The sequence below is a fragment of the Hevea brasiliensis genome, chromosome 7 (assembly GCF_030052815.1).
Source record: "Hevea brasiliensis isolate MT/VB/25A 57/8 chromosome 7, ASM3005281v1, whole genome shotgun sequence".
NCBI classification, from domain to species: Eukaryota; Viridiplantae; Streptophyta; class Magnoliopsida; order Malpighiales; family Euphorbiaceae; genus Hevea; species Hevea brasiliensis.
Genome location: NC_079499.1, coordinates 21588151 through 21614356, shown reverse-complemented (window position 1 = coordinate 21614356; position 26206 = coordinate 21588151). Strand labels below are relative to the sequence as shown.

At 34.3% G+C, this 26206-nt stretch overlaps 2 protein-coding genes across 4 annotated transcripts; both read right to left on the bottom strand.

Annotated features, from left to right (window-relative positions):
- Window positions 1–6052: 6052 nt before the first annotated feature.
- Window positions 6053–7685, bottom strand: LOC110655532 (protein VASCULATURE COMPLEXITY AND CONNECTIVITY). The gene is made up of 3 exons (XM_021811848.2): window positions 7369–7685; window positions 7061–7266; window positions 6053–6460 (listed from the first exon to the last, which is right to left on the bottom strand). The coding sequence occupies exons 1-3, from the start codon at window positions 7465–7467 to the stop codon at window positions 6259–6261; spliced, it is 507 nt and encodes a 168-aa protein (XP_021667540.2). The 5' UTR covers window positions 7468–7685; the 3' UTR covers window positions 6053–6258.
- A 2763-nt stretch (window positions 7686–10448) lies between these two features.
- LOC110655531 (histone-lysine N-methyltransferase ATXR3) lies at window positions 10449–25459 on the bottom strand. Of its 3 annotated transcripts, none has more exons than XM_058150065.1 (20): window positions 25225–25459; window positions 22532–25013; window positions 22291–22347; window positions 20359–21549; window positions 18932–19305; window positions 18293–18850; window positions 18089–18189; window positions 16797–17844; window positions 16619–16690; window positions 14675–14785; window positions 14490–14590; window positions 13646–13745; window positions 13452–13547; window positions 13092–13259; window positions 12852–12977; window positions 12696–12749; window positions 12154–12401; window positions 11952–12060; window positions 11530–11832; window positions 10449–10828 (listed from the first exon to the last, which is right to left on the bottom strand). In XM_058150065.1, exons 2-20 carry the CDS (start codon window positions 24876–24878, stop codon window positions 10652–10654), a joined length of 7341 nt encoding a protein of 2446 aa, XP_058006048.1. In that variant the 5' UTR covers window positions 24879–25013; window positions 25225–25459; the 3' UTR covers window positions 10449–10651. The 3 variants fall into 3 exon arrangements, 2 of the variants coding, with proteins under 2 accessions (XP_058006048.1, XP_058006049.1); XM_058150066.1 differs by lacking the exon at window positions 10449–10828 and adding an exon at window positions 10842–11045; XR_009150051.1 differs by lacking the exons at window positions 10449–10828; window positions 11530–11832; window positions 11952–12060; ... (2 more) ...; window positions 12852–12977; window positions 13092–13259 and adding an exon at window positions 13827–13955 and having other exon boundaries at window positions 13509–13547.
- Window positions 25460–26206: the final 747 nt, after the last annotated feature.

The window sequence follows — 26206 nt, the reverse complement described above, 5'->3', positions numbered from 1 at the left end:
GCTGCTGTAAAATGATCTCCCCTCCTCTTCCTCTCTCTCTCTCTTGCAAAATCTCCCTCTTTTTCTCCTTGTGGAAAGAAAGATAAAAAGAAGCTTTTATATGGTTCAAAGGTCTGCCCTAGAATTGGTAAAAAGGCAAAAGATTCTAGAGAAAGTGATATATTAAATCAGAGGGATGAGAGTGCCACGTCAGCCATTTTCATTAAAATGACACAAGCTGAATCGGTTGTGTCTCACCTTGTGTCGTAGGTTGTGAAATCGTCTGCCCGAGAAAAACTTCATATCTGACGATCGACACAACCTGTGACACAAGCTGTGTCACAGGTTGTGTCACTTTTGGCCTCTTTAACTCAACTTCGAAATTTTGCAATTCAACTATAATTTCTTCCAAATGGCTGCTCTGATCAAAACACACCAAAATTCTCCAAATTTAACCTACAAAACAAATAACTTCCAAAAAACTAAACTAAGAAGTGTAAAAAGGCAAAATTGACTAAATATATGCTAATATCTATAGCAATAGCTATGAACAAAGATAAATTATGTGTAAAAATTATACCTAAATGATGATATAAAATGCATGCATCAGCATACTCTTTGTATTCTATGCATGAATGTACAAGTCACACTTCAGCTATTTTAAATGTTATGAAAAGGTTCAAATTCTGAACCATTTTAAAGGACAGTGTATTATTTTTTAATATAAAGGTTAAAGTGCGATTGATATGAGTTGCTTAAATTTTGGTTAATATGAAAAGATTTTTATGTTAATTAGATTTTAGGCTTGCTATAGGTTCCGGCAGTCTTAAGCTGACTAGATCCCTAACGCAAGTAATGGCCCCCTACTACGTCATTACAATTTCTCCCACTCAAATTAAAAAAAGGTCTCTTCGAATTCCATTAGGATTGTGAGTCACAAATCTAACAATCTCCACCTTGAGTCAAAATTCATCAATCATTGCATACCTCAAAATTCTTGAATGTCTTCAATCATCAAATCCTTATGCTTGAACTTGAACTCTTCAAATCTTCAATTCTTCCATTTTCATCTTAGGTATAACTTGTTTCTTTCTTTAAAAAAAAAAAAATTGTGTCATAATCTATCTTGATTTTGCATCAAAAGTTTCACCTTAATTTCAACTTTCCACCACCTTGAGCTTGCACCATCATTGTTACGTGTGTAACTTTTACATGTCGCAACAGCTCCACCTTCAACCAAACTCACCAAGATCATCCCATTGCTTTAATACCAATTGTTGTGTACCACAAAAGTTTATAAATTGCAGATAAATAAAGCAAATACACAAAACACCAATATTTATGTGGTTTATCCTTTTCACATAGGGCTACTCCAATGGCATGCCATCTTCCATTATTAATAAATAAATCAATTAATTACAAGCTCAATGTTATACTATCCATTATCTTAATTACACCCAAAAGAACCCTCACATTAAACTACTAATAACAAATATATTAGTTAGTCCTCTCAGTCTCCTCTAAACATAACTTAATATATTTACTATTTTAACTGCTACATTACCAAGGGTGTCTTCAACTATAATGGACAATAGCCCCTTCTTCTTGGACTATGTCCTTCTCTACCTTAGGCCGAAGTGTTTCTTCCTCCATGGGATTGCAATAGGCAAGTGCCACTCTCCTCAATGAATAAAACCCTTTTCTTTACAATGGGCAAAAGCCACTCCTTAGTAGTGGGCAAAGCCAAATAACCATTTCGTCATACTCCTATTTATAGTATTAGCCCCTCACTCCTAATCTAATTAAGAATTCAACTCAATTTATGAATAACAATAAAATAAAAGTTTACTCTATATAGGAAATATTCCTCTAGCCGATTGAGAAATATTTCTCCCACTCAAATTAGGAAAATATTTTATCAAATTTCATTAAAATTTTGAGTTAAAATCTAGCATTTTCATTACATTTCTTTATGAAGTTGTCAGGATTTTAAATTCATTAAAGGCATTCATATCAAAGTCAACTTATACCATTTTCAATAAAAATAATAAATAAATTAATTGGTGTCAAATTTTGTAAAGGCATTTAAAATTGCCCCTAAGATTGCATGAACAAAGATATTAGTTATTAGCTAATTTTGACACCAAATAGTGTAAGAGCAATTTAAACTGCCCTAACAAGCCACTATACTTAATGATTTGGTGCAATAATATCTTCAAGGCAGCAAAAAATGCCTTTACAAAACCACTCCAAATATAACAGGAAAAAATTTGTCAAGAATACAATCAAGTAATGGTGACTATAATTATCTGTAACACCCTCCCGATAACCACTCCGTACATCCTACTGTTCCGGTGACCGGTGTCGGTCCGAACAGCTAGAATGTCCGGAAAAATATTTAAACTAAAGTCAGGAACCATAATTAACTCAAAAATTAATAAGAAAAATTTAGTAAAAATTTTAGAAATAAAATACAACCAAGTAAAACGAGCCGGTGCCCAAGTAATGGGTAACCGGAGGAAGTGCGGTTCTCATAGCAGGAGCCCTAGACCCGGGGGAAAAATTATAAAATAATTTTTGGGACTCCAGAGAAGGGTTATTGAGGTTCCTATGGCATTAGAATGCTAAGAAAATACCTAGAAAAATTTTTCATTCGGTACAGACAATTTTGACCCGTTAAGCCAAACGGAGGGCATTTTGGTCATTTCGCCTTCAGAGGTGATTTTTGGCCGACTTGTCCAGTTAAGTAAATAATTAATATGATATAAAATATGAAGAAATATTACTAGAAATTAAATTGAAATTGAGTAGTGATGAAAAGAAAAGAAAAATCAAGAAAAGCTCATTTATGACATCTTGATGATGTCATTTATAAACTATGACCAATCACAATTAATCTACCATTTGACTAAACTATTAAAAGACATAAAAGAATACCAAAATAAGAAAGAAATTGCAGCAGCCACCCTCCCCAAAAGACCAGCCGAAACTCACCTCCATAGCCACCTCCATTCAAGCTTTTTCAAGCTTTAGATCTCCATCATTTCCACCATATTTCCCTAATCCCTCTTCATTAAAACTTTACCCCACACCTTAAACAAGCTCTTGGCAGCCAACAAGAGGAAGGAAATTGAAGTTTGGGGCTTGGAAAAATTTTGCCACTTGAGGTTAGTGCACCTATATCCATTAAACTCTTTATTTTCATGGTTTGGGACTTGAAACTTAGTGAGAATTGTGATTTATATGAACATAAACCTATGTGTTTGAGCTTGTGAATTTCGGCTGCCCTAGCTATGGAATAGGAGGGAGTGTTTTTATGAGCTTGAAGTGAATTAGAGTTATGTTGGAAGTTTATAAATACAAGAACAATGATTAAAAAGCTAACTAAGACATATTGTATAAAAACATGGATTTGAATTAGGGTTTTGTGAGCAAAATGTAAACTTGGTTTAGGAAATTATTAGAGAGCATTTTAATGGTCAATTAGTGACCATTTTAGGTAATTTGACCAACAAATGGACTGAAGAATGGGATTCCAAAGTGAGGTTGCAGGCTGCCCTAGGACAGCAGCATAGGGACTGAAATTTCAGTCCACTTGCACTGCCATAACTTGGGCTGTGTTAGTCCAATTGGTGTTTGGCCAATTGGACATGAAACTAGGCTTATAATGGCACATTTTTGCTGAAGAAACCATGCCCAAAAGACCAAAGCAAGAGGACCAAAACTTGGCCCCAATCCGGATACCCTGCAACTGGTTCTGCAGAATTGACCAAATGAACAGTGTAACTGTTCATTTGGCCATAACTCATTGTAGATATGGTCAATTGACCTGAAATTTTTACAACAACAAGTTAAGACATAGACAAACAACTTTCATGAAGGAACCTACCCCAAATTATGGCCAGAACCTAACCCAAATGGTAGTGGAAGTTACTGTTCCTGTTACTGTAGATATGGTATTTTCTGCAGAATGGGAATCCGGCCAGCTGTGGTTTTTGGACCATATCTGGAGCTACAAAACTCCAAATGGAGTGATTCAAAAAAGTAAATTCAACTAGACAAAATAAGGAACAACTTTCATGTTTTACATTTCTTCAAATTCCCACAGTAACAGTGTCCAATGGAACAGTGAAGTTGACTCACCAAAACTGAAAATTCTGTTTGTGTTGGTTTACACATTGAAATGGTATTAACACTTAATGCCAACAAGTTTTAAACACCAAATGTGGTATGTTGGGAGTGCCAAAGTCAATGTACATATTTTCTATCCAAAAGTCAACATTTTTGTTGACCAATGAGGTGAATAGTAACACCAAAATTTGAAATTCACAAATTGAAGAATTTAAAAGTTTCAAATGCCCTAGTATACCTAACAAGATTAGTTTGGATAGTTTGGCATGCCAATAGGTTTCAGTTAGCAGTACTGCATATGGCAATATGCCATTCCGTGATTTCATAGCTTTTAGTCATTCTGACTTTGTATTGAGACTTGGCTTTGTGCCTGATATTATTCTGACTTGTTAGCTCATTTGCACACCGGGAGATGCATATGTGACCGATGGTGTGACGGCCCGAGGTACTAGGTACCCAATGCCAGTTTACCCGTTATCCAGTCCAGTCATCTAGTGTAGGTTACTTGGGGCAACCAAATGAATAAAAGTGAACAACGTTAATGAAACAATGAATATATCTATACCAAACAAAGAAAGCATACACATTCTATACACATTCATTTTCTTGCTATTTTCTTCTATTATATTATTGCACCACTAAGCATTATTGTTTAGCGCGTTGCTTTTGCCACGCGTAGGTACTGGAGATCCCGATCGTGAGCCCAGTAGACCACAGACTGGGTGAGTCCATCCGGCAGTTCTGCTCAGTGTCCGTGTCACCTCGTCACCTGCAGTGCATTGGTAGGACACTATATGTCATTTTGTCATTTTGTAATTAAATTTTTATTTTCTCATATGTATTTGGGATTATGTAATGTATTTTGAGGTTCATGTAAATAATAAAGATTTATGGTTATGTATGGAAGTAATTTGAGCTTTTAATTGTTATTTATATATATGAGAACCCTAAGAAATGGATGTTTGAGAAATGAAAAGGCTATTGAGAACTGAAATTGAGAAATATTGTTGAGTTTTTGATATTGAGACTTTGTTGATGAATTGAAGTTGGGTTTGTTTGAAAATTATTTGGAAGTGTTTTCGCAGGTTCCGAAGAACGGTTTTCTCCATTTTTAGCCGGTATTCCGCCGGATTTTCTTTCAAATTTTCAGAACCTTAAATGAATAATACTTTTGATAAATGGCTTAAATAAATTGTATTTCATAAATTATATGCAAAAGCAGGATATAAATTAATTGAGGAATATTAGAGTGTGCCGGTACACCGTGTGGCATTACTTACTCGGGTATACTGTACACGGGTAAGGGTGTCACATTATCCTTGCAAACTACCGCTAAAGCCAAAGACCTACCCCAATGGTTCCTAAAATCGACTCCACGACATAGAGACGTTGTCTACAAACATAGTCTTAAGGAACTATTCCAAACTGCCTCAACAATATTGCATATGAACGGTTTAAACCGCCCCAACAAGGAAAGAAAACTGCTCAAAAGGATTGCTTTTCCTCTGGTGATACCCAGTGGCGGAGCTATACTATAATGTTTGGAGGGGCTGAAGAAAATTATAAATTAATTTATTAATTATTTGTATTTACTAATAATTAAAAATAATATTTTTATGCCTGTACATACTTGAAATATATCGTAAAATATTTTCATTATCAATATTACACTTGAAAAATAAAATAATTTTATTAAATTATTAATTTAATATATTATATTCATTAATTTTCTTTTTTTTAACATTATTCATTAATTTTGTAAAAAAAAAAGTTAACAAAGCATATTTTAAATTAAAATAAGAAAATATCAAATAAAATTAATCCAACCATTTGTGAGATCACCACCCATTAGCATATCCTTATAATGATACCAGAAGGTCCCACTAATTCTAGCTTAGTGGAAGATGTATTAATTAAATTATTTTCCCTATTAACATAAAAATTGAATAAAGAAAATAAATTTAAATTAATTAACAACTAATATAACAACTAATGTATTTAATTAGTTGTTTCATGCCACAAATTAAACAGGATGATTACAAACTTAATTTACCTTGCAAAAAGAGGGCATGAAAATGACTAATGACTAAAGAAAGGAAAAAAGGAAAAGAAAAGCGCAGCACATAAAAGGGCCTTATGGTTATAAGCTTAAGCACCACCATACTTTTCTTCCTCAGTAAGAGCAGCAGTGGCAGAAACGTAATATGCAACACAGAACAGTCCATGAACAAAGCACAAAATGCCTCCAATTGATAGAAAATGATGGTGTGAGAAACCACACGAAGCTCTTGACTTGTTATTTGACAAAGTGCCTATCACCAACATCGACAATCCAACTGCTAATATGATCCTGTTCAATCAATCGTAAAATTAATTAATAATTTTGAGACTTCACATCTCTTCACACAACTATATATGTTAATGGGAAATTCTTGAAGTCTCTTCACACAACTGTATATGTTAATAGAAAATTTTTACTTAGACTTAGTGAATCCATATACATAATAAGTTAATATCACCATATATTATGCGTCTTTAGTCTATACTTAATCAAGTTTAAATAAGAAAAATTTATATTTTAATTTTGAGCTAAAGTTTTTATATTTTTTTTTATTAAAAGCAAATTTAATATGATGCAGAATATATATAGTGTATAATACATACCATTTACTGTAATAAAAGGAATATGATTACCCGTCTTCATCCCTCAAATCAATCCAATTAGCAAGGTTTTTTAGCTTTAGCTTAGTTAGCATGTAGACTTTTCATTACTGTGCACGGAGGCCAAGGGCCAAAACAAGTGCTATATGGAAAAGTGAGCTCTCAACAGCTTTCTATGCAACTCATTTTGACTTTCCAGCTTAGAACCACAAATCGGGCCAAATGGACTCTCAATGAAGAACTAATTAAGAAAATAATTAATTAAGAGGTGTAGGTGCTGAAAACATACCAAGTAAAAAAGAAGCAAGCCACAGAAAGTTGCTTGTTAGGGGAAGCTCTTTGAAGCTCTTCTTGAGAACAAATGCACATACACCCACCAAGCAAGTTAGCAATAACATGGGCTAGACCTAATAGTGCTGCTGCAGCCAACCCTAGTTTGAAAGCATCTTGGCTTGGGTCTCTACACTCAAATATCCACAGCCTCAAGTGCTTAACCTGTACAAATTGTACATACAAATCCCATAAGCGAATCAAGAGATACAAGAAAAATATATGAAGAAAATCAAGAATGGACCAAAAAGATATACTAATATTCACCTTGTTTTGTGCAATTTCTGCTTGGATGCCAAGAATCCCAGCACCCACATCAATTGCAACAATCAAGAGACAAATAACTACACCTCCAAATTTAACCATTTCTTGACAATAGAGAGCACTTGAAGAGTCTAAAGAGTTAGAAGATGAGAAAAGGGAGGGTGCGGAGAGAGATTAAGAGAGAATATATTGAAATTTGGAGTAGTAAAGTAAGTACAGAATGGTATTAGCTGTGAAAAACTAAGTAAAAGCTTCTTTTGTCCATGCAGTGGAAACTTTAATTTGCTTTTTTGTGGGTACTTTCTCTTTCTTTGGATTCCTTTGATAGAGGAGCAAGAAGAAGGGTATAAACCAGCTCATATAGGCATCTAACTATTTCTGTACCAAGCAATGGCCCAATTAATCGGTGGGAAATCTTTTGGGATTTTTGACTTTAATATTGCAATATTTTTTCTCCTTTATACAGTAAATTGGATTAAGATTCTCTCATATTTTTCAAACAAAATTTATTAAGTTTATATAATTTTAAAACTTTCAATTTAAAATAAAAAATAAGATATCATTATTTACAATTACTCATTTAAATTTTTATTTTTATTTTTTGACATTTTGAAAAGTACTTAAATTAACAAACTTTTGCGTCCTATTTTTTTTTACATATTTTGTGAAAAATATATTTTTTTTTTAATCTTATGCTTTTTATTTTCCCCATTTTCTATCTTTTTTTTTCTTTTTTTTTTCCTTACTTATAAAAGAACAAAGATAAATATAGTAGGTAGATTATATGTTCGCATCTTTTTTCTAGTAAATGGAATAGTTGTGCATTTTATGATTAAGAATTAATATAAAATAAAAATAATATAACTGCAGAAATCACCATTAATCTTATATTTTTTAAGTGGAGGCTGAATTACCTCTGAATAAATGTTCTTACCTTAATTACCATTAAGCTAAAACATTATGTAAATTATTTTTTTTTTTTTTAATATAGTTCTATTGCATCACAAATATTAAAGTCAAAATTAAATTTTTAATAAATAATTATAATAAGCATATCAAGAATTTCATCAAGTTAACAAATCCCAGCTATCCCTCCTTTCTCTCTCAAAATTTTTCCTTTTTTTTTTTTTTAAATTCTTCTCAATTCGACAATAGTCCCATAATTTTACATTTTAAAATATTTTTTAAATTAAATTATGTAATTCAGTTTGAAATTATTTAATTTAACAGTTTAAACTGAATAATTAGCCCCTTAATTATTTCCATTGAAGATTTAAACATGTCATGGGTACCAGAAAGGGACAGGGGCAATGATACTTGTTCTTGCTTCAGTTGATATTATATTTAATGTAAATTTAAACTCATATAAAAATATTTTATAATAATTTAATTAAATATTTATATTAAAATTTATATAAAATTAATTAAAGTGTATAAAATAAATATATCAAATCTAAATGTATATATTGAAATAATTATTAAATTTATTTTCATACAAAATTCATCTTATAATAAATGCAACTCTAAATTTAATTTCCTGTAGTTGCCACTCTCATCTTTTTCTTCTCGACAAATAAAGCGTAAGTACGCGTTCAACCACCAAGTACTTGGCTCGACGGACAGCCAGGTACTATGATTTTTCCCACGATATCTGGATTTTGGTTCTTTGTAACCCAACAATCCCGTTTCTTGAATCATCTTTTAACCTCGAAACAGGACCAACAGTCACATAAATTAGGTTCCGTGGATCAACTTTTGCCCCAAAGCCCGTCATTGGATGACAAATCTCACCGTTTGAACTAATTTTGAGGAGGTTAGCAAATTGATGACAGGTTAAAAAATATAAAAGTAATAACTATTGACTATCAATTTTATATCAAATGCTTATATATATATATATATATATATATATATATATATATATATATATATATATATATATATAATTTTAATTGTATATAAATATATAATTTTATTAAAAATATATAATGCATTAAAAAATAGTAAAAAAAATGTATTTGTAAAATCTATTCTTTTGGTTCAATTTCAGTATCATTATGATAAATTACAAGTTGATTTCACCTTCTAGTAAAGCAAAGAAGAGAGCAGTATTGAGAGGAAGAAGAGCTAGGATTACGAAAAAGAAGAAGGCGAATGAGGGAGAGGGGTAATTCGAGAAAGAAAAAAGGAAAGGAGATGAGATTTTCTAAATTTGATGAAGGAAGAGAATTTGTCTTTTCACTATAAACAAACGACTGAGTTAATGGTTTACACAAAAGAATTAAATAATTAATGAAATAAAAAGTTAGGAAGGTATTAACGTAAATAAAATATTTTATGTTGAAAATTTTTTAATTCACATTAATTAATTATAGATTCACTTGATTTCTCAATTATAATATTTAATATAATTATAAAAATTATAAAAATTAATTAATAATTATGATCAAAACTTAAGGATCTTATTGTCATGATTTCAAAAAAAAAAAAAAAGTGTTTGGGGAAGTATAAAAAACCGGGAAAAAAAGAAAGAACAAATTGACAGAAGTGAATTCTCTAATGAAATAAAGAAATAAAAGCTATGTCTCAATTTGTCTACAATGCAATAGTGCTAGGACCTAGCAGTTTGAAGGGACAAATGGAGTCCAAACACATCATAAAAAGACAACATGAAAAGAAGCTCAAAAGCGGTGGATTTTGATGTCAAACATTGTTTCGATAATTTTTCCGACATTTTGTGACTTATTTCTCACTAGAGGGCCCACTCAAACTTCCCCCGATGTACAGATTTTTTTGTTGGACTTATTTCATGTTTTAATGTAAACGCGTAGAATTTGGATTCACTTTTTTAAGCAACTCTGACACGAAACACTAACATCATCACGTGAAAAAAGTCCCTAGCCATAACCGATCTGAAATTTATAATTCTTTGCTTAGTTGAAAGTTTTACATAAACGACTAGTGGCCACGTTTTGCTCGAATTTTTATTTCATCATCTAATTTGATGAGGCAAACAACTGAACAAACAAATTGGGATTTCACCATTTTCGCTTGTTTTCATATTTTCATTTAAATATTGGGTGAAAAAAAAAATGCTTTACTATCATGTAATGAAATACAAATTACAAAAGAAAAACACTGTACATAAGAATGAGGAGGATTGCAGCACAAGGAATGAATGTTTTGGAATGATTACCAACTCCCACACTTAAAAGGGGCAGCTGTGAACTAAAATTGAGAAATCATTCCAGAACATTGTACAAAGTAATCGGACTACTGTACTACTTCACCTATCCCACACGGCATGGTATAGTGCCGGTCTATGCTTCAACCAGTGCACCATCTCCCTGTCTACGGGAGATTTGCTCATTACTGCATCTAGCATTGGGCTTCCAATTACTTTTGGACAACTCTTGAATGACCATATTTGATCCTTGGACCAGGGCTTCCCAGGGTACTTTTCCTATTAATATAACAGTAGCAGACAAGCAACCACGCTAATTACGCACTATCCTTTGGCAAAAATAAAAATAATTACACACTACAAAAAAATATAAAATGTATAAATTAGAAATAGAACGAGCTTTTCTACAGTCATCTCATCAGACTAATGTGATGCTGCTGAATTTCTTTAACCCAGACATTTAAGGATATTAGGGACAATTCATGACACCATGTGGCTGGAAAAGTATGAAAATTAAGGCGGGGATGAGAAAAGAGTATCTTGTATTTTAAAATAAAAAAATTACTATTTAGTCCCTCTTTTTAATAAAACAAACTACTAGAAACTTTATCCTTTTATTTTGAAAAATATATTAGTTAGACTGTATCTTTTTGTTCCATTTACCCTTTAGTCCTCCATCCATTTTAAATCAAATTTTCTATTAGTAAATGTTATTTTCTATTAGTAAATGTATTCAACACAGAAAAATTACCATTACGTGGACCAAATAGTTCAGAAGTTAGAAAATAGAAAAATTATATAGTTGTGTTTTTTCAAATTATGGATACTAAAAAGCAAATGGAACAAAAATATAGAATTAACTAATATATTTCTCAAAATAGGATGACTAAGTAGTTAATTTCATTAAAATAAAGAGACCAAATTGTAATTTTTCCTTAAATATGAAAATGCTTAGTAATAAAATTGTATTTAAGACTTACCATCCTTTCCAGCATAAGCTTCACAGTCTTTGGACCATAAACGCGCTGCTGTGATGGCTTCTGAATCTTGGCATAGAAGGAACCAATGTCAGGTAAAGACAAGCAGCCCCTACCTGCCTTAGCCAGGCTACAATCTGGTTCAGCATTAGTCTGTATATGCCAATAGATTAACTGTCCCAAACAATAATTTTCACAATATGTCTTTCGATATTCATGGATACCTTCTCCCAACTTATCAGCATACTTGGGACCCAAGTCAAGCGGACCAATGTGAACTGGAGGAGAAGTAAATTTTTTGTACTCCTGCAAGAAATTATATGAAGTTATTTGAAATGAACACATGGCAGAGCTGACAAAAATAGTTACAAGGCAGATGGAGTCAATAAGTGTCATTGACAGGGACTAACAGAAAAATGACTCACCTGAACTCTAAAGAAGCATCTTGTATGAGCATATACATGGATTAAGTCAGCTGCAGCATCATGCCGGCACTTGTATGTACATGGAAGGCTCCGGATTTCATCCCTCAACCTTCAACAAAAAAATACTCAGAATTCAATAGAATTCATGTCTTGTCAAAGCATAAATATGATGAATAGAAGTGAAGGTATGTATATAGCTCACCATAATAATGATTTCTCAAGTTCTCTCTGAACGTTATCAGATTCCAACGGATCATGTGCACGGATCTTGGACTTGAGATCATTAAGCAGATCAGTGTCCACATGAGGAGACATGCACTGAAGAAGCTCCTCAACAAGTGATTCTTCTCCTTTCCAGAGGAAGGAGACAGTTTCCTCAGGACTTAGCCTCTCTAATGGAGGTGGAGCTTTCTTTGGGTCACCAAATACGGATCTCATCACGTACCTCACCTATGTACAACATTCATAACAACAACCAATTGATGCATTTTCCCTTCACTAAAGAGATCTAGAATAAAATAGTTAGTCACAAAATACAATGAATAAAGTGGACAAAATAATCATTGTTTCACAAAATTTGACTTCAGAACTAGTATAATTGCACTCAAAGTATTAAGGCTCTGAAATTTGTACGACATAAAGTTGTGTACAATATTATCACGGTGAGCCTCATAGGAGAAAGGTATACATCATATAGCATAAAGAAAGTACAATTTTCCCATATCAAGTAAAAGATGCACCAACCTTGTCAAGAGTTACTGCTAAATTTTGAAGCCTCTGGTTGTATACACCTTCAGCCTGCCTCATACAAAAACATGCAAGATGAGTATGCAGAAAGTAAATGAAATCATAGTCCCTCACACTTTATGATTACATCCTCCCACACACAATAGCATTTACCTGAACCTCGGCATCACTTCTTTCAACCTCAAGACAAATATCTGAGAAATATTTCCTTTTTTCTTCCAAATTATGCCTTAGAATTTCGTCAGGAAGCTTTGTTCTCTCCAGATTTATGAACCTCACCTTCATAAGAATGGATGAGTCAGAAAAATTAAAATAAATAAATAAAAGAGCTCAAAAAATTCTTTCAGAAAGCTTAATCACGAATCTTTAAAAAAAATGGCAGCAAAAACAGACCAGACGAGCAGAATATGCAACCACCCAATCTGGCAACCCGCCAAGCAAACAACTGCCTAAACCAGCCCTCCCCAAGTCAAGATAATCTTCGTCAGATACAGAATTTAGTTCACAAGCTTCAAGAATCAAATGATGTCGATCCAATATGGCATGCTGCTCCTTCAACACCTGATAAACAAAAATATACAATTAACTGAAAATAAGATCAATTCGGAATATTAAGGTACAAAGTGCTATTGAAATTTAACCAGCTGCAACCTCCATATAAAAAAATTAAAATTTTTTTGAAAAAAGAAAAAGGTGTAACTTTCCAAGGAAAAAGAAGATAACAGCATAAAAAATTCCCATGTAATCTTTTACCTTCTGGAAAGCCCCTTCACCTGTCAGATTTAAGTAGCTGCCCCGACAAACTTGGCTACCACATAGACAGACAGATGCTTCATATTCTTCCTTACTCTACAATATGAGGAGCAATCATCAATTGCAAGAAGAGTAACTAAAAATTCATTATTTTTTGTGTAAACAAGACTAACAGACGGGTGAAAAATATGTACCTCTGTCACAGAATTGTAATCAAATGTGATCTCCTCGCCATATTGAATTTCTCGGACAGCGTAGATTCCAATTTGGTATTGACCATCTACAGCAGTAACTCTGCACTCAAGAAACTAGGATGTAACCGAATGACCAAAACCTAGCAAATATTGAACTCTACTACAAGACCATCAAGTGCACCTTTTTCCCACTAATTGCCCTTGGATCAAGACGAAACTTCAATACGAAAATATTTCAGTCGACCAACATATATTTAGAAATAGATGCAGGATTCCCCATGCTTAAGAAACAATAACTTGGGGAAAACATCTGATAGATAAATAGAAAGAAATTTAATATTAGATGCTAGATCTTCCTGAAAAATTTATATCCACACAGAAAGAAGCAATCTTATATCATAATCCAGGCAGGTGGAGTCTCCAAATGACAAACACAGCATGGACCAATAACAAAAGATAAACCACGATTGCATGAATTAACTCCAAAGTAGATAAGGTTCAGGGGAATAGAATTGGGAAAAACAGAAAGAACAAAGAGCAAAATGAAAGTCTTCTAGATGATAGATATAAGCAAATGCTAACATTCAAATAGGGAATTAATTCATGCAACAAATAACGCATGCCTATTTGTTGCAAGTTTACAGCAGTGAAAATTTGATAGAATTATCTAATTCCTGTGATGTAATGTCATTCAAATTTCATTTATATTTCCAATTTCTACATAGCACCATGCATTTATAAGTGTACAAGAGGCAGGTTAGTCATAATAATTGGCAAAGTGCAATGCTGATTTACAAATTGTTTCGCATTACTAGACATAGCAAAAGATAACAGAAAAACTCACTTCGCTTCACAATTAGGTCTGCATGAGTGACAAATTCGACTTGCATAGTTTGCCTTATGCATGGCATCAACAACCACCAAATCATAACCATCAGCATCACCCTGCCAAATGACAAAGATAAACCAGGTCAAAACATAAAAAACAAAGTGACAAACCTATAGCCCTTCAGTTTAGAAGTGAACAACCTTGGGCCTCTCAAGATAAATGTTGTAAAATTCCGGAGCGGGATCTTTGTTATCTTTCTGTAAAGATCGTATGCCATCTTGCTTCTCAAACCATTTCCAAGCAGGATAAACCTATAAAAGTTAAACATCAGCACCTTAAAACTCAAGGAAACTTTATTCTAAAACAAGAAACCCAGCAACAAATGTAAATGCAAATTAAACAAAGCATGGTTATCACCTTCTAACAAAATATGAACCATATATTTGCCCACATACAATTGATAATAATTGCACATTTTAATACCAGTACCAGGAGATTTATTTTAAACTTAATGTGTCTCGCATTAATTTTTACACAAACATTTAACAAGTTAAAATAAACCCATTTGTGACTAAAGTTCTAGGTTAAAACATAACTATATGCTACTTCACAGGAAGTTGCAGGATCAACTATCAGTGAGTCCTTCCACTGCTGCACTTCACCAAATACCAAAAACGCATACGGTCTACTCTGAAAAAAAAAATTGTGCACAATAACAATGACCACTTGATATTTACCCCTGATGACAATTACAAGGCTTTATGAAATGCATAGATCGCTTTGAACTAATTTATGTTTTTTTATTGTCCATTTTCCTTTTACTTTTTACTTGTTGAAGGAAGTAACTGCTAACTTTTTTAAAAAATTACTTTATGGTCAAAAAAATTGAGGGCATAAAATGTAGATTCAAATATTTTTATCAAACATAAAATTGGAAAAAAATAAAAATATAATACAATTGATAAAATATAAAGATTGAAATTTCTATTTAATCTGTAGCACATAGAAAATATTCATAGTCAATAATAAATTATAATTAAATAATTTTTCTTTAAAACATTTAAGTAGCATATACATCAAATTCATGAGCATAGATAAGGGTAGCAATTCGGGTTGAAAGGTCATATTCATGTCATGTCAATACACAGCACAAATAATACTAGGGTCAACAGAAACATGAGACAATTAATAAATCATGTCGAAAATCTGAAAAAGAATACAATCCTTCTATTATACAGATTACACGACACGATTAATGAATCGTATCAAGAATATAAACATAAGCACGATCCTGTTATTATATGGATAACACGATATGCATAACATGATTAGTATTAAATCGTGTCAATTATTTTGACACGACTCTACCTATTTAACATGTTAAACAAGACCCAACACTTTTAATCTTTATAAAACAATATATAACATGAAATTTGTACATTAATTTTAACTATGCATAAATTTAATAATATATAAAAATATAGAATCTAACATCAAACAAGCAAGCAATACTATAGCTAATCAATATTTTAGCCTATAAAATAAAAAATAATTATAAAACATTATAATTTTCAACTTCATACATAAATTCACAAACTAAATGAGTCTTAAAAAGCAAATTCACTAAAAAATAGCAAATACAAACCACCTAAAATAAACTAACAAATCTCTAACACAATACATAATTAACAATCAAATGCTTATAACCAGTAAAATAAAGAAACAGTATGGGTCATCACAAGTCAAAACAGGTTAGAAAGTTGTCAGTCGACTCGTGACATGAATAATAAGTCACGTTATATATTTGTTAAATCAAGTTAGCAGATTAACCTAGCTCAATTCTAACCCCGACAATTTTCATTTTGTGTTGATGGATAGTGACTAAAATTGCCACCCCTAAGTATGAGTGTCGTTGCAAAACAAAGTGGAAGCTTCAAGCACCTTTTTTTATAGAGTAATAGATGTCTTACTTGTGGTTTGGAGGTGAGGTGTCAAAGGCAATTTATACACATTCACTTCCCGATCCTATCAAAAGATAAGCAGACAGATATTCTGAACGTGCAACAAAAATCTAAATTTTGCAAAACATCATTTGTTTCATGCTAAATTTTTCTTAAAAGTAATTCCCTACTTTGCATCCATACCTCTCCCAAAAACTCCACGACAAAATCATCTTCTCCAAAACCATCTTCTTTGTTGCAAACAACACCAAGTCCCTGAAAATAAAAGTGGGGAGAAGGAAAGAGAATCAGCATATTGAAAAAAGGAACAGGTCAAGGAAGCATTAGGAAGCCCATGCAATATGTGGATGATGATCAATACCTTCCTGTAAGCAACATAATTATCATCAGGACGATTATCTAAGGCCTTGAGGATGCCCTGGCACATTTTTATTGTTTGCACATCGCAGTCCTCCTTAGCAGCTTTTTCAATTTCTTCTACAACCGGGTGCAAATGATACGTCATAGGAGTGTTCCCAGAGCCAGTGAAGTTCCTGACTTGCTTATTCAGAGTACAGAGGAGCATATTTTCAATAAACAAATGTTTCTCTAACAAAGGCCAACCTAATTCTTCAGGCATCGAATCAAGTAAAAGATTATGGGTATAGGGATCAATTCCATAAACTTCTTGTTCTATAACTTCAACTCCAAGCTGTTTTCTAGGTTTATAGTCCTTGACTTCAGGAAGCTCCATATCCAATTCTTCAGTGCCATTTTTCTGTGCCTCAAGCTTCTCAGCATAATCATCTGGCAAAGAAACACACATTTTCCTTTGAACATCCTCCTCATCTGCTACAATAACATATTGATCGATAACTTCATATTTCCTAGTGACAGGAGGAACAAGACTCGCTTTTGTCATCCGAGCACCCCATTCACGCTCGTCTGTTATCAAATCTAAACCCTCATCTTCCATAAAGAATCCATCCCCTCTGTACTCCCCAATTCGAGCTTCTGATCGGACATCCAAGTCACTTTCTGTATCTGAGGAAGTACTTTCACTATCACCACCCTCATCTTCAGAAGACTTGCCAAATTCATCGGAAGTTTCACTCCCTGAATCCATGGACTTTCGGTTCAATTTGGATAAGCACCTTCTGATTTCCTGATCAGATGCATATTCTCCATAATCAGTACTACCATTTGCATAGGCTGTGCCGTTAATCCTATTAGTGTTCTTCTTTTCCATAAATAACTTCTTCTTACACTTCATGGGAGTATAGCCTAACCCTGCAGACAAATCATCCTTCCACAACTTCATTAATTCATCTCTTTCATAAGAAAACTTAGAACTATCTTCCAAATGTGAGGCAAGTTTGAGAAATAATCTAATGATATGATTCATATCTCCAGCACCACGCTTCTTTGCTCTGCATCCAGAGATTTATACAAATAGTAACTAGAACAAAGTAAATAAATTTCTGAAATTAACAATAAATGGAAAAAAAAACAAAGAAAAAAAAAGACAATGCACAAGATACAACACATATGATGAAGAAAACGGTTTAATTTTTTTGCCCATTCTATGTCAATCCTAGAATATACTGGCAGGAATCTGAGTTTGTGAACTTCAAAACAGAAAGAAATGTGTGTGCAAGTGTGTTTATAACTTACTTAATAGCATCTCTGCACATTCGACTGATATCCTCCTTGACAGACCTTAAACCATGCCCAATATAATAACCATTTTTCATCCGATCCTCAATTTCAGCCACCTGATTAAGGAAGAGATGAAAAGGAATAAGAACTAGAGGTAAAGCAAATATGTAGTTCCACTGCTCCAGATATTTCATGGAAAAAAAAAATCATTAATTGTACCTTGGGCACAAAAAACTCAAAGGTATTCTCCTTCATGATGTCCTTCAAACCTGAAGCAAGAAATCCTTCCATCCTCCTATAGCCACTTTCAGATTTTTTGATGGCCCATTGCCTCATATGGGCATCCCTAGATAAAATAGATGATGACTTTCTAGCATCAAACAACTTTGAGCGTTTATACAAACTCCGTCGGAATAATTGATTTGTCGAGTCCCTCTTAGTCACACTGTTAAAATACTCTTTTAGATCACCAAAATCATCTGCATCACTACTGAGTTCCTTTGTTCGACAAAATGTAGGAGCTTTCTCACTGATCTGTTTAAGACTCCTTATTTTAGAATACGAATTCTCAGAGATTCCAATACCATGCGAACCACAAGTCCTTGTCCAGCTCACATCAGGAAATTTAAGAGGCAACTCCTTGAACTGGCTGCAACCTCTGATATCTACAGAAGATAAACAAGGGAAAGAACGAACAATATCTTCAAGCAAGCATGAAGTAATATTTGTGCAACCCGCCAGCACCATTGAATTTATTCTTTCTTTATTATAACCATTCTGCAAGCAAATAGACATGTTAACTAGAATAGATAAGAACCCCAGCCATAGCTTCCACAGCCAAATATGTATAATACTTACCATGATATTTGAAATGATCGAGTCAGTGCAGTTAGGACCTAATTGTGAAAGATTAACTTGTCTTGAGATATCCTTGTAAAAGCTGACAGCAGATCTCCAATGTTGACAAGTCAAAGAAGCAAAGACAAGGGATTTCAAGTCAGATCTCAGAAAATGAAAGACTCGTGCCAGTGTATGACCCTCCAATAAACCCCAGCTTCCAAACTCAGTAGCTGAGCATGCACTACTTTCTCTATGAAAAGTAGCATCATCACACAATTCTTCAAAAGTGGCTTCCTTGTTTGGAATGGTATGCAAGTCTTCATACAAGTCATGGTAATCATCACTTCCATCAAGCTGCAACCAAGCTCTTTTGCCAGCACATGCATCAATTTCTGCAATTAACCAGGCTCCCCCAAGAAAGAAAAATTATGAACACCAAGCGCAAGTTACAGAAATTACACACACACACAAAAAACTCATTTAACAACATACATCTACATAAGAACTATAAACAACCTTGGAGAAGGTGGGGGAGGGGTTTGAATGCCTTTCCAGCACATTTTGCAAAATCATGATCTCTGACCTATGTAAATACTTAAGAGATACTGTGGAGACTTGAACTGTTGGAAATAAAAGGATGGAAGAAATGAAAATGGTAGGGTAAATATGAAGAATGAAAATAGAAGAGATGAAAATTCACTTTCACTCTTTTGTTTGGATTGAAGAGAAAAATGAAAGGGATGCAAATAGGAAAACATCATTTTATTCAATATAAAGTTACAAAATGGCCCTTCACTCTTTCCCAGGGACAAAATTATACTAGTATCAAATGGTAATATCATCCTGTTAGTGGGCCCAAGGGCAGAACCTCTCCCCTTATTTTCCATCCTCTTATTTCTTCCCTTTCCAAACAAGGGAAAGTCGGAATCTTTTCAAAACTTTTCATCCTTCCCAAACATAATGTGAAACCAAAATGAACGAACTGGAACATATATATGATGATGAAATGCAAATAGAAAAGGGTAGAACATTAGGGACACCCTGAAATTGAAACATATATAACATGAGGATAAAATTAACCTAACAAGTAGTTATGTGCCACAAGCAGATAAGACAGATCAGAAAATACGGAACTTGTGAAATTGACACCAACTGGCTGGAATATATACTTTATTTAGTCCACATTGTACACTGGATTGATTTAAGCATTAAAATCAAAAAAGAAGGGATGCATACGCATGGAAAAGAGAAGTAACAAATGATGAGAGGGTAGGACCAAGTGAACTTTTGACCAAGGCAACATTATATCTAAATACTTAGACAGAGGTTTGATGGTAGACACTCATGCGACAGTTAAATGGAGACTGTTTCATACTTTATATATGAAATTACTGTTACCTGATTTTGAGAAGAAATCAGTCTTATTTTAAGGTACTTATCCATACCTGATTTTTGGTATATATGGTTATCAACCTCCTTCTTAGGCTGTTTAGCACTGATCCATGGATCCAAAACATCATTTATGGCAGCAGCAAACTCCCGGCTCTTGTAAGATTTCATTACCAATTCATGTAGCTTCCCACGGGTATAACCAATGAACTGTGGATGCAGGCTATGAAATGAAATGGAATTTGTGTTGCCTTCATTATTGGCAGCACTCTGCAATTTTGAAAGAGTTGCTGAAGAACCACCATGTACTGCAACATTCTCCTGTTGAATTTTAACAGTGGCTTCAGAAGTCTCTGTCGCAGAGGTAATTGGAACCCACACTCTGTCAAATTTCCTGAAAGCACTACTATATTTTTGGATAGCACCTTGATCTGTCAAGACCAGAAGCTCTGAAAATGATGACGGCCCTTGTTCATGCCCAGAACCATCAAAGTAGTACCACTCACCCAAATGCAACTGTAAGTCATCCACCGTGCAAAGACGGTCTTTAGGAATGTTAATGGATGAAATTGACTTCCAAGAATCATGAGAGTCTTGATCAGTTTTGGAAAGAGAATCGCCTTCTGTTGTCAATCTCTTCACATCATTAGCAGCATTGTATGCCCGAGCAGATCTCGAAGGATACCTTTCCTTCCCTCGAACTTTTGTGCGAGGTTCTGAAACAAATGAACCATGGTCCTTGACAACACATGCATTTATCCTGACCACTGGTAGCATAGTTCCCTTCACCCCCCTAATAACAGGAATAGGAGGCTTAGCAACAGTTAATCTGCCAACACCACCACATTCATTCCTCTCATCAGAGCAGTAGAAAGCCCAAGGAGGCAGGTCAAGCCTTCTGCTTAGAGAAGGATAATACAGATCATCTTTTCTATGCCAACGTGGGTCCTCAGACCCTGATTTTGGCATTTGGCACAATGGAAAGCCATCATTGACAACAAGTTTCCTTCTAGAAAATCTATCCAGGTTAGTGTCATCATTCCTCTTCCAATCTCCACCTTTGCACGACCATTGGTCAGAAAACCAATCAGCACAGTCAACAACAAAGGCAGAGCCTTGGTCTTTGTCAGAGATAGCACTTAATCTCACTTCAACAGCATCTTTAGGTTTCAAGTCCAAGTATCCTGATAATTCATCATTATCTTGACCATTTTGTTCTGATACACAAGCTTGATTCCAAGTGATACCTGTGCACACAAGAAGGCAAACTCATCAATAGTCATGAAATTGGTATCTTGTGATGCAGACATGTGACTATTTAAAAAAAAAATGATAATATTGTTGTATGTTTTACGTCCAAAGAAGGTCTCCAACCCATCTTACTAGATCTAACACTAGAAATTATCAAAACATCATACAACTATATTTTCTTATTTCACCATATAGCATAGTACAATTGCATTTCTCTCATTTTGAATTTCTGCCAACTTTGACATGCTACTGTTCTAATAATTGGCAAGAAAGTATACCATTTACAAAGGAAAATCAAGAGATTATGAAGATTAAAAAAAGCAGAAAAATGGCACACCACCTAAGGTCTTGTCCAGATCAGAGTAACTGAAAACTTAATAACGAGGCCAGAACAAACACAAATCCTAAATTAAATCAATTAGCATAACAAATTTGCTGCTCTAATATTGAGAAAAGTAGAAAACAAGGAAAATCCATTTACAGCCCAGAAAATCAACACACCATCTCAACGACAACGAAATAGAACAACATATAAAACTAGAATATCATAAGACAACAGGACTGAAAACTGAATCCTAAATTGACTAAATTATGAGCCTTCAGCACAGCTGAAAAAGCCAACTGTTCAGCATGTCAAAATTCCTCAAAAACAGAATTTCAACTGGGAACTAACACCAAGTCAATCCAAGAAAATAAAGCAATTACATAAAGTGAATGAAAAAATATAAACATTTTACCTTCTGGTTTTTCCCATTTATCCCATGGTGCACGCTCAAATGTCATTTGCAAAACTTCTGCAAAGATGATGAAGTCCAAAATTAGGGAAAAAATATAAGTCTCCCCAGGGGAGATACATATATATATATATATATATATATATATATATATATATATATACACGGGGATATGTTAACAATACCACCAGAACATTATTTTATGGTAGTTGAAAAAAGACAGAACAATAAGAAATCAGTATACCTCCAATTGTCTCTAGTTCTCTGCCAGGAACAACAGTAAAACCCCCCAACAGAGCTCCAACCCTTTCATCAATGTTGTGATCTTCCAAAGGTTCAGACCCAGCAGAACTATCACTAACGCAGACCAGGGGCTGTGGCAAATTCACTGGCACTTCCTCACCACTTTGAATATTGGATTGCCCTATATCTCCAGTATCTGCCAACAGATTACCAGGTGCCTCGGGCGAGCTCACTAACTGAGTTATAGTGTCTGACACAATAGATGGGAAATTTACAGTCACCAATGGTGAAACTGCATTTTCAATGGTTACCCACCTGTCACTATCAATGTGCTTAATCAAGTGATCCGACATAAGAAATCCCTCATCCACACGCGTCTTAAGGTCGCATAACTTTGAAGGCCCACATTCCAGGCCATAATAGTCAAGGTAAAACCATTTTCCCATGGAGGAATCAGCCACAACAGGGACATGAGGTGGTGTGTCACATATATCCATATCTTCTTCCATTGATAGTAGCTCTTCAGGAGGAAGTCCATCAACATGAGGAGATTCTTTGTTATTCATACTTGGAGTCTGGGACTGCTCTTCTTTATGAGACTCAGAATTCACATTTTTTTCTTCCAATCTATTATTATCATGTATTCCACTTTTATCTTGAGATTCTTTAGCTGACAACTGTGAATCTCTTCCACCAGAGTCCCTCTGGCTGTGCTTGTCCTCCTGACCTTTATCACCAAACTGACAGTTCCGCTTCTCAATTTTTCCACTTTTTCGGCTTGCTTCTCTAAGATTACTAGGCCTACCCTGATCAAGTGGGGAATGCTCCATAAAATTTGGAGTTCGATCCCTGCGATCATGATACTGGTCCTGTGAGAACCTCTCTAAATGAGTAGGACTTCTCCTATAATCATGATGACGGCTCCGATCATATGGGGATTTATCATGTCCATATGGAGACCTCTCACGTCCATAAGGGGATCTCTCACGCCGATATGGGGATCTTTCTCGTGCATACGGAGATCTCTCACGATGGATTGGACTCCGATCCCCGTGATCAAAGTACCGGACTCTGTCACATGAGGACCGCTCAGAATGACCTGGACTACGTCCATGCCTATCATAAACTACTTTGGAAGACAAAGTGGGTTCATGATGCCTGGAGGAATATTTGTCCAGTGAAGAAACTCTTGAACAGGAACAAGAAGAAGATGCAGAGTTTCTATAGAACCTTTCCAAAGAGTGAAGTGAATAGTGCTCTGAGTGGGCAGTTCCAGTACTATCCACAGAAAGTCTCCTGCTTTTAGAGCACTCATAGTCCCCATAATCCCCATAATGTTTGCGATTATTGCTTTCAGAATCTGTGCCATATCGCTTCAACCTGTTGCCAGAAGTGCACCGTCTTCCATGATTCTTGCCATTGCTGTATTCACTCTTATATGAGCCTTCTTCATCCACAATCCTTGAACTGATCCTTATATTCCTATCTAGTCCACCCTCCCACCTAGAAGAAATTTTACCATGCTGACTACTCCCACTCCTGCTAAACTCTTTCCTTCTGTAAATGTCTTCACTGGAATACTTTCCAGAAGATGGGGTACGCTCTCTGCTGGTGTCATACCTGCCACGGGACTTATTATAACAGTAATCGTCTTTATTATGCCATCTATCTGGAACGAACTCTCCTTTCTCAATCTTATCTCTGGCAAATTCCCCTTTTCGCCATCTACCAGAACCCAAAACAACCTCTCCCCTCTCCATATCCCCTTTTCTCCATTTCTCACCAACAATCTCTCCCTTCTCGATTCCATTTCTTCTTGATTTCTCTTGTGGAACAAACTCTCCGTTCTCAACTTCTGCTTTTGGTGGCCACTTCAAAGTTCCTAATTCCCCCTCTTCAACTTCCTCTTTATTACTCTGCACCTTGTTATCAAAAGAACCTGAAACGTTGTCAGCTTCCTTGCAAATCTTTGGCTCATTCTCCTTGCTACTATTTGCCGCCCCTTCCCAGCTGATCTTTGCTTCCTTCTCCTTGCTAATTTTTGCTGCTTTCTCTGATCCCAATTCACCCTTCTCTGCCATTGCTTTCTTCACTGTAACAACCTTTTTTACCTTAATTACCTTCTTCAATACTTTTTTGGGCTTTGAGTTGAAGCCATTGATAGTACTGTTGCCATTGCTATTACTATTATTGTTGTTATTTTTGGTAGTAGTAGTAGTGGTGTTGGTAGTAGTGGAATTGCCAGTTTTGCCTCCACTGCAAAGTGTTGTCGCATTGTCCTGAATTGGAAACCTTTCCATGATACTATTATGCTGCAAAGGCATGCAAGCGACACCTCCATCCCCCATGGAAATCCCTCTATGGAATCAAATTACTCGAAACCCTAGTGCTCCCCTCGCCCGGGGTTATCAATGCTCATACTGCGAAATTCGCTTCCATTTTCTCGACCTTTGCTCCAATTCAAAACCCTAACTTTCACAAATCTACAAAACAGAAGCAGAAATCAACACAAAACCAATGTAGGGTTTCATTAATACGTATAAATAAACGCATGAACATTAAACGACAATAAAATGAAAAAATAAAGCGCAGAACGTCAATTGGATAAGCTTGAAAGTTGAAACCCCTAGGGTTTCTATCCAAAAGAGAAAGATGAAGAGAATAGAAAAACAGAGAGGAAGTGAGGGAAAATACCACGAAAATTAACGAGCTGAAATGATAGATCGTGAGAGTAACCTCCGAGAGCTCAGAATTCGAGAAAAGAATTTCGTAAAACTCAGATCGACAAAGAAGGAAAGAAAATAACAACTGAAGATATATTTCTCTTTTAGTGTCTGCGCTGTTTATTTTTCTTTCTTCTTACATGTATATAACTTCTTCCGCTAAATTTTTGTTTTGAGTTGTATTCTTCATGGTCTGAAACAGGAAAACCTTCGTGTTTTTTTTTTTGGTGTATATTTATTGATTCGGGCAGCAGAGGTCGAAGTTACAAAATTGCCCTTGGGGTCCTGGGATACCGCATAGGTAAAAGTACGAAAGAGAGACAATGATTTGGTCATTTGATTGGGCTCTCTCCTCCTCAGCCAGTCATTGACTTGGCTTTAAAGTGGGTCCAACAGCGTTGGTTCTCCTGGACATGGGGTAAAATTTTGGCCGAGTTTGGAGTTTTTTCTTAAAAAAGATTGAGAAAGACCTTTGTCATTTTTAATTGGATTGCTAAATTTAAAAATAAATTGATTTATTTGATAGATAGCATTAAATTGGTTTAATCTAATTTTTAAAACACATGATATATAATTAATGATAGAGTAAAAATCTAATTTAGAGAGATTTAGTTAAAATATATAATTAATTGATAAATTATTTTATTTTGATATTAAGTTAAAAAATTTATTAATTAATGATAATAATTTTACATAATAATAAAATATTTTTATAATCATAAAATAAAAATATTTAATAAATATAATGATAAGAATAAACACTTTAACTTTTTATTTTAAAAAATTAATTTATTAAAAATTAAATGAAATCGCTATTAGTTTAAAAATGTAATAAATTATTAATATCATAAATTATTAAACCTAAAATATATTGATGGCCTAGCGTTAAAAAATTTATCTAATTTATCTCTAATTTTTTTTTAATTTATAAAAGGTAAATTCACTTAAAATTA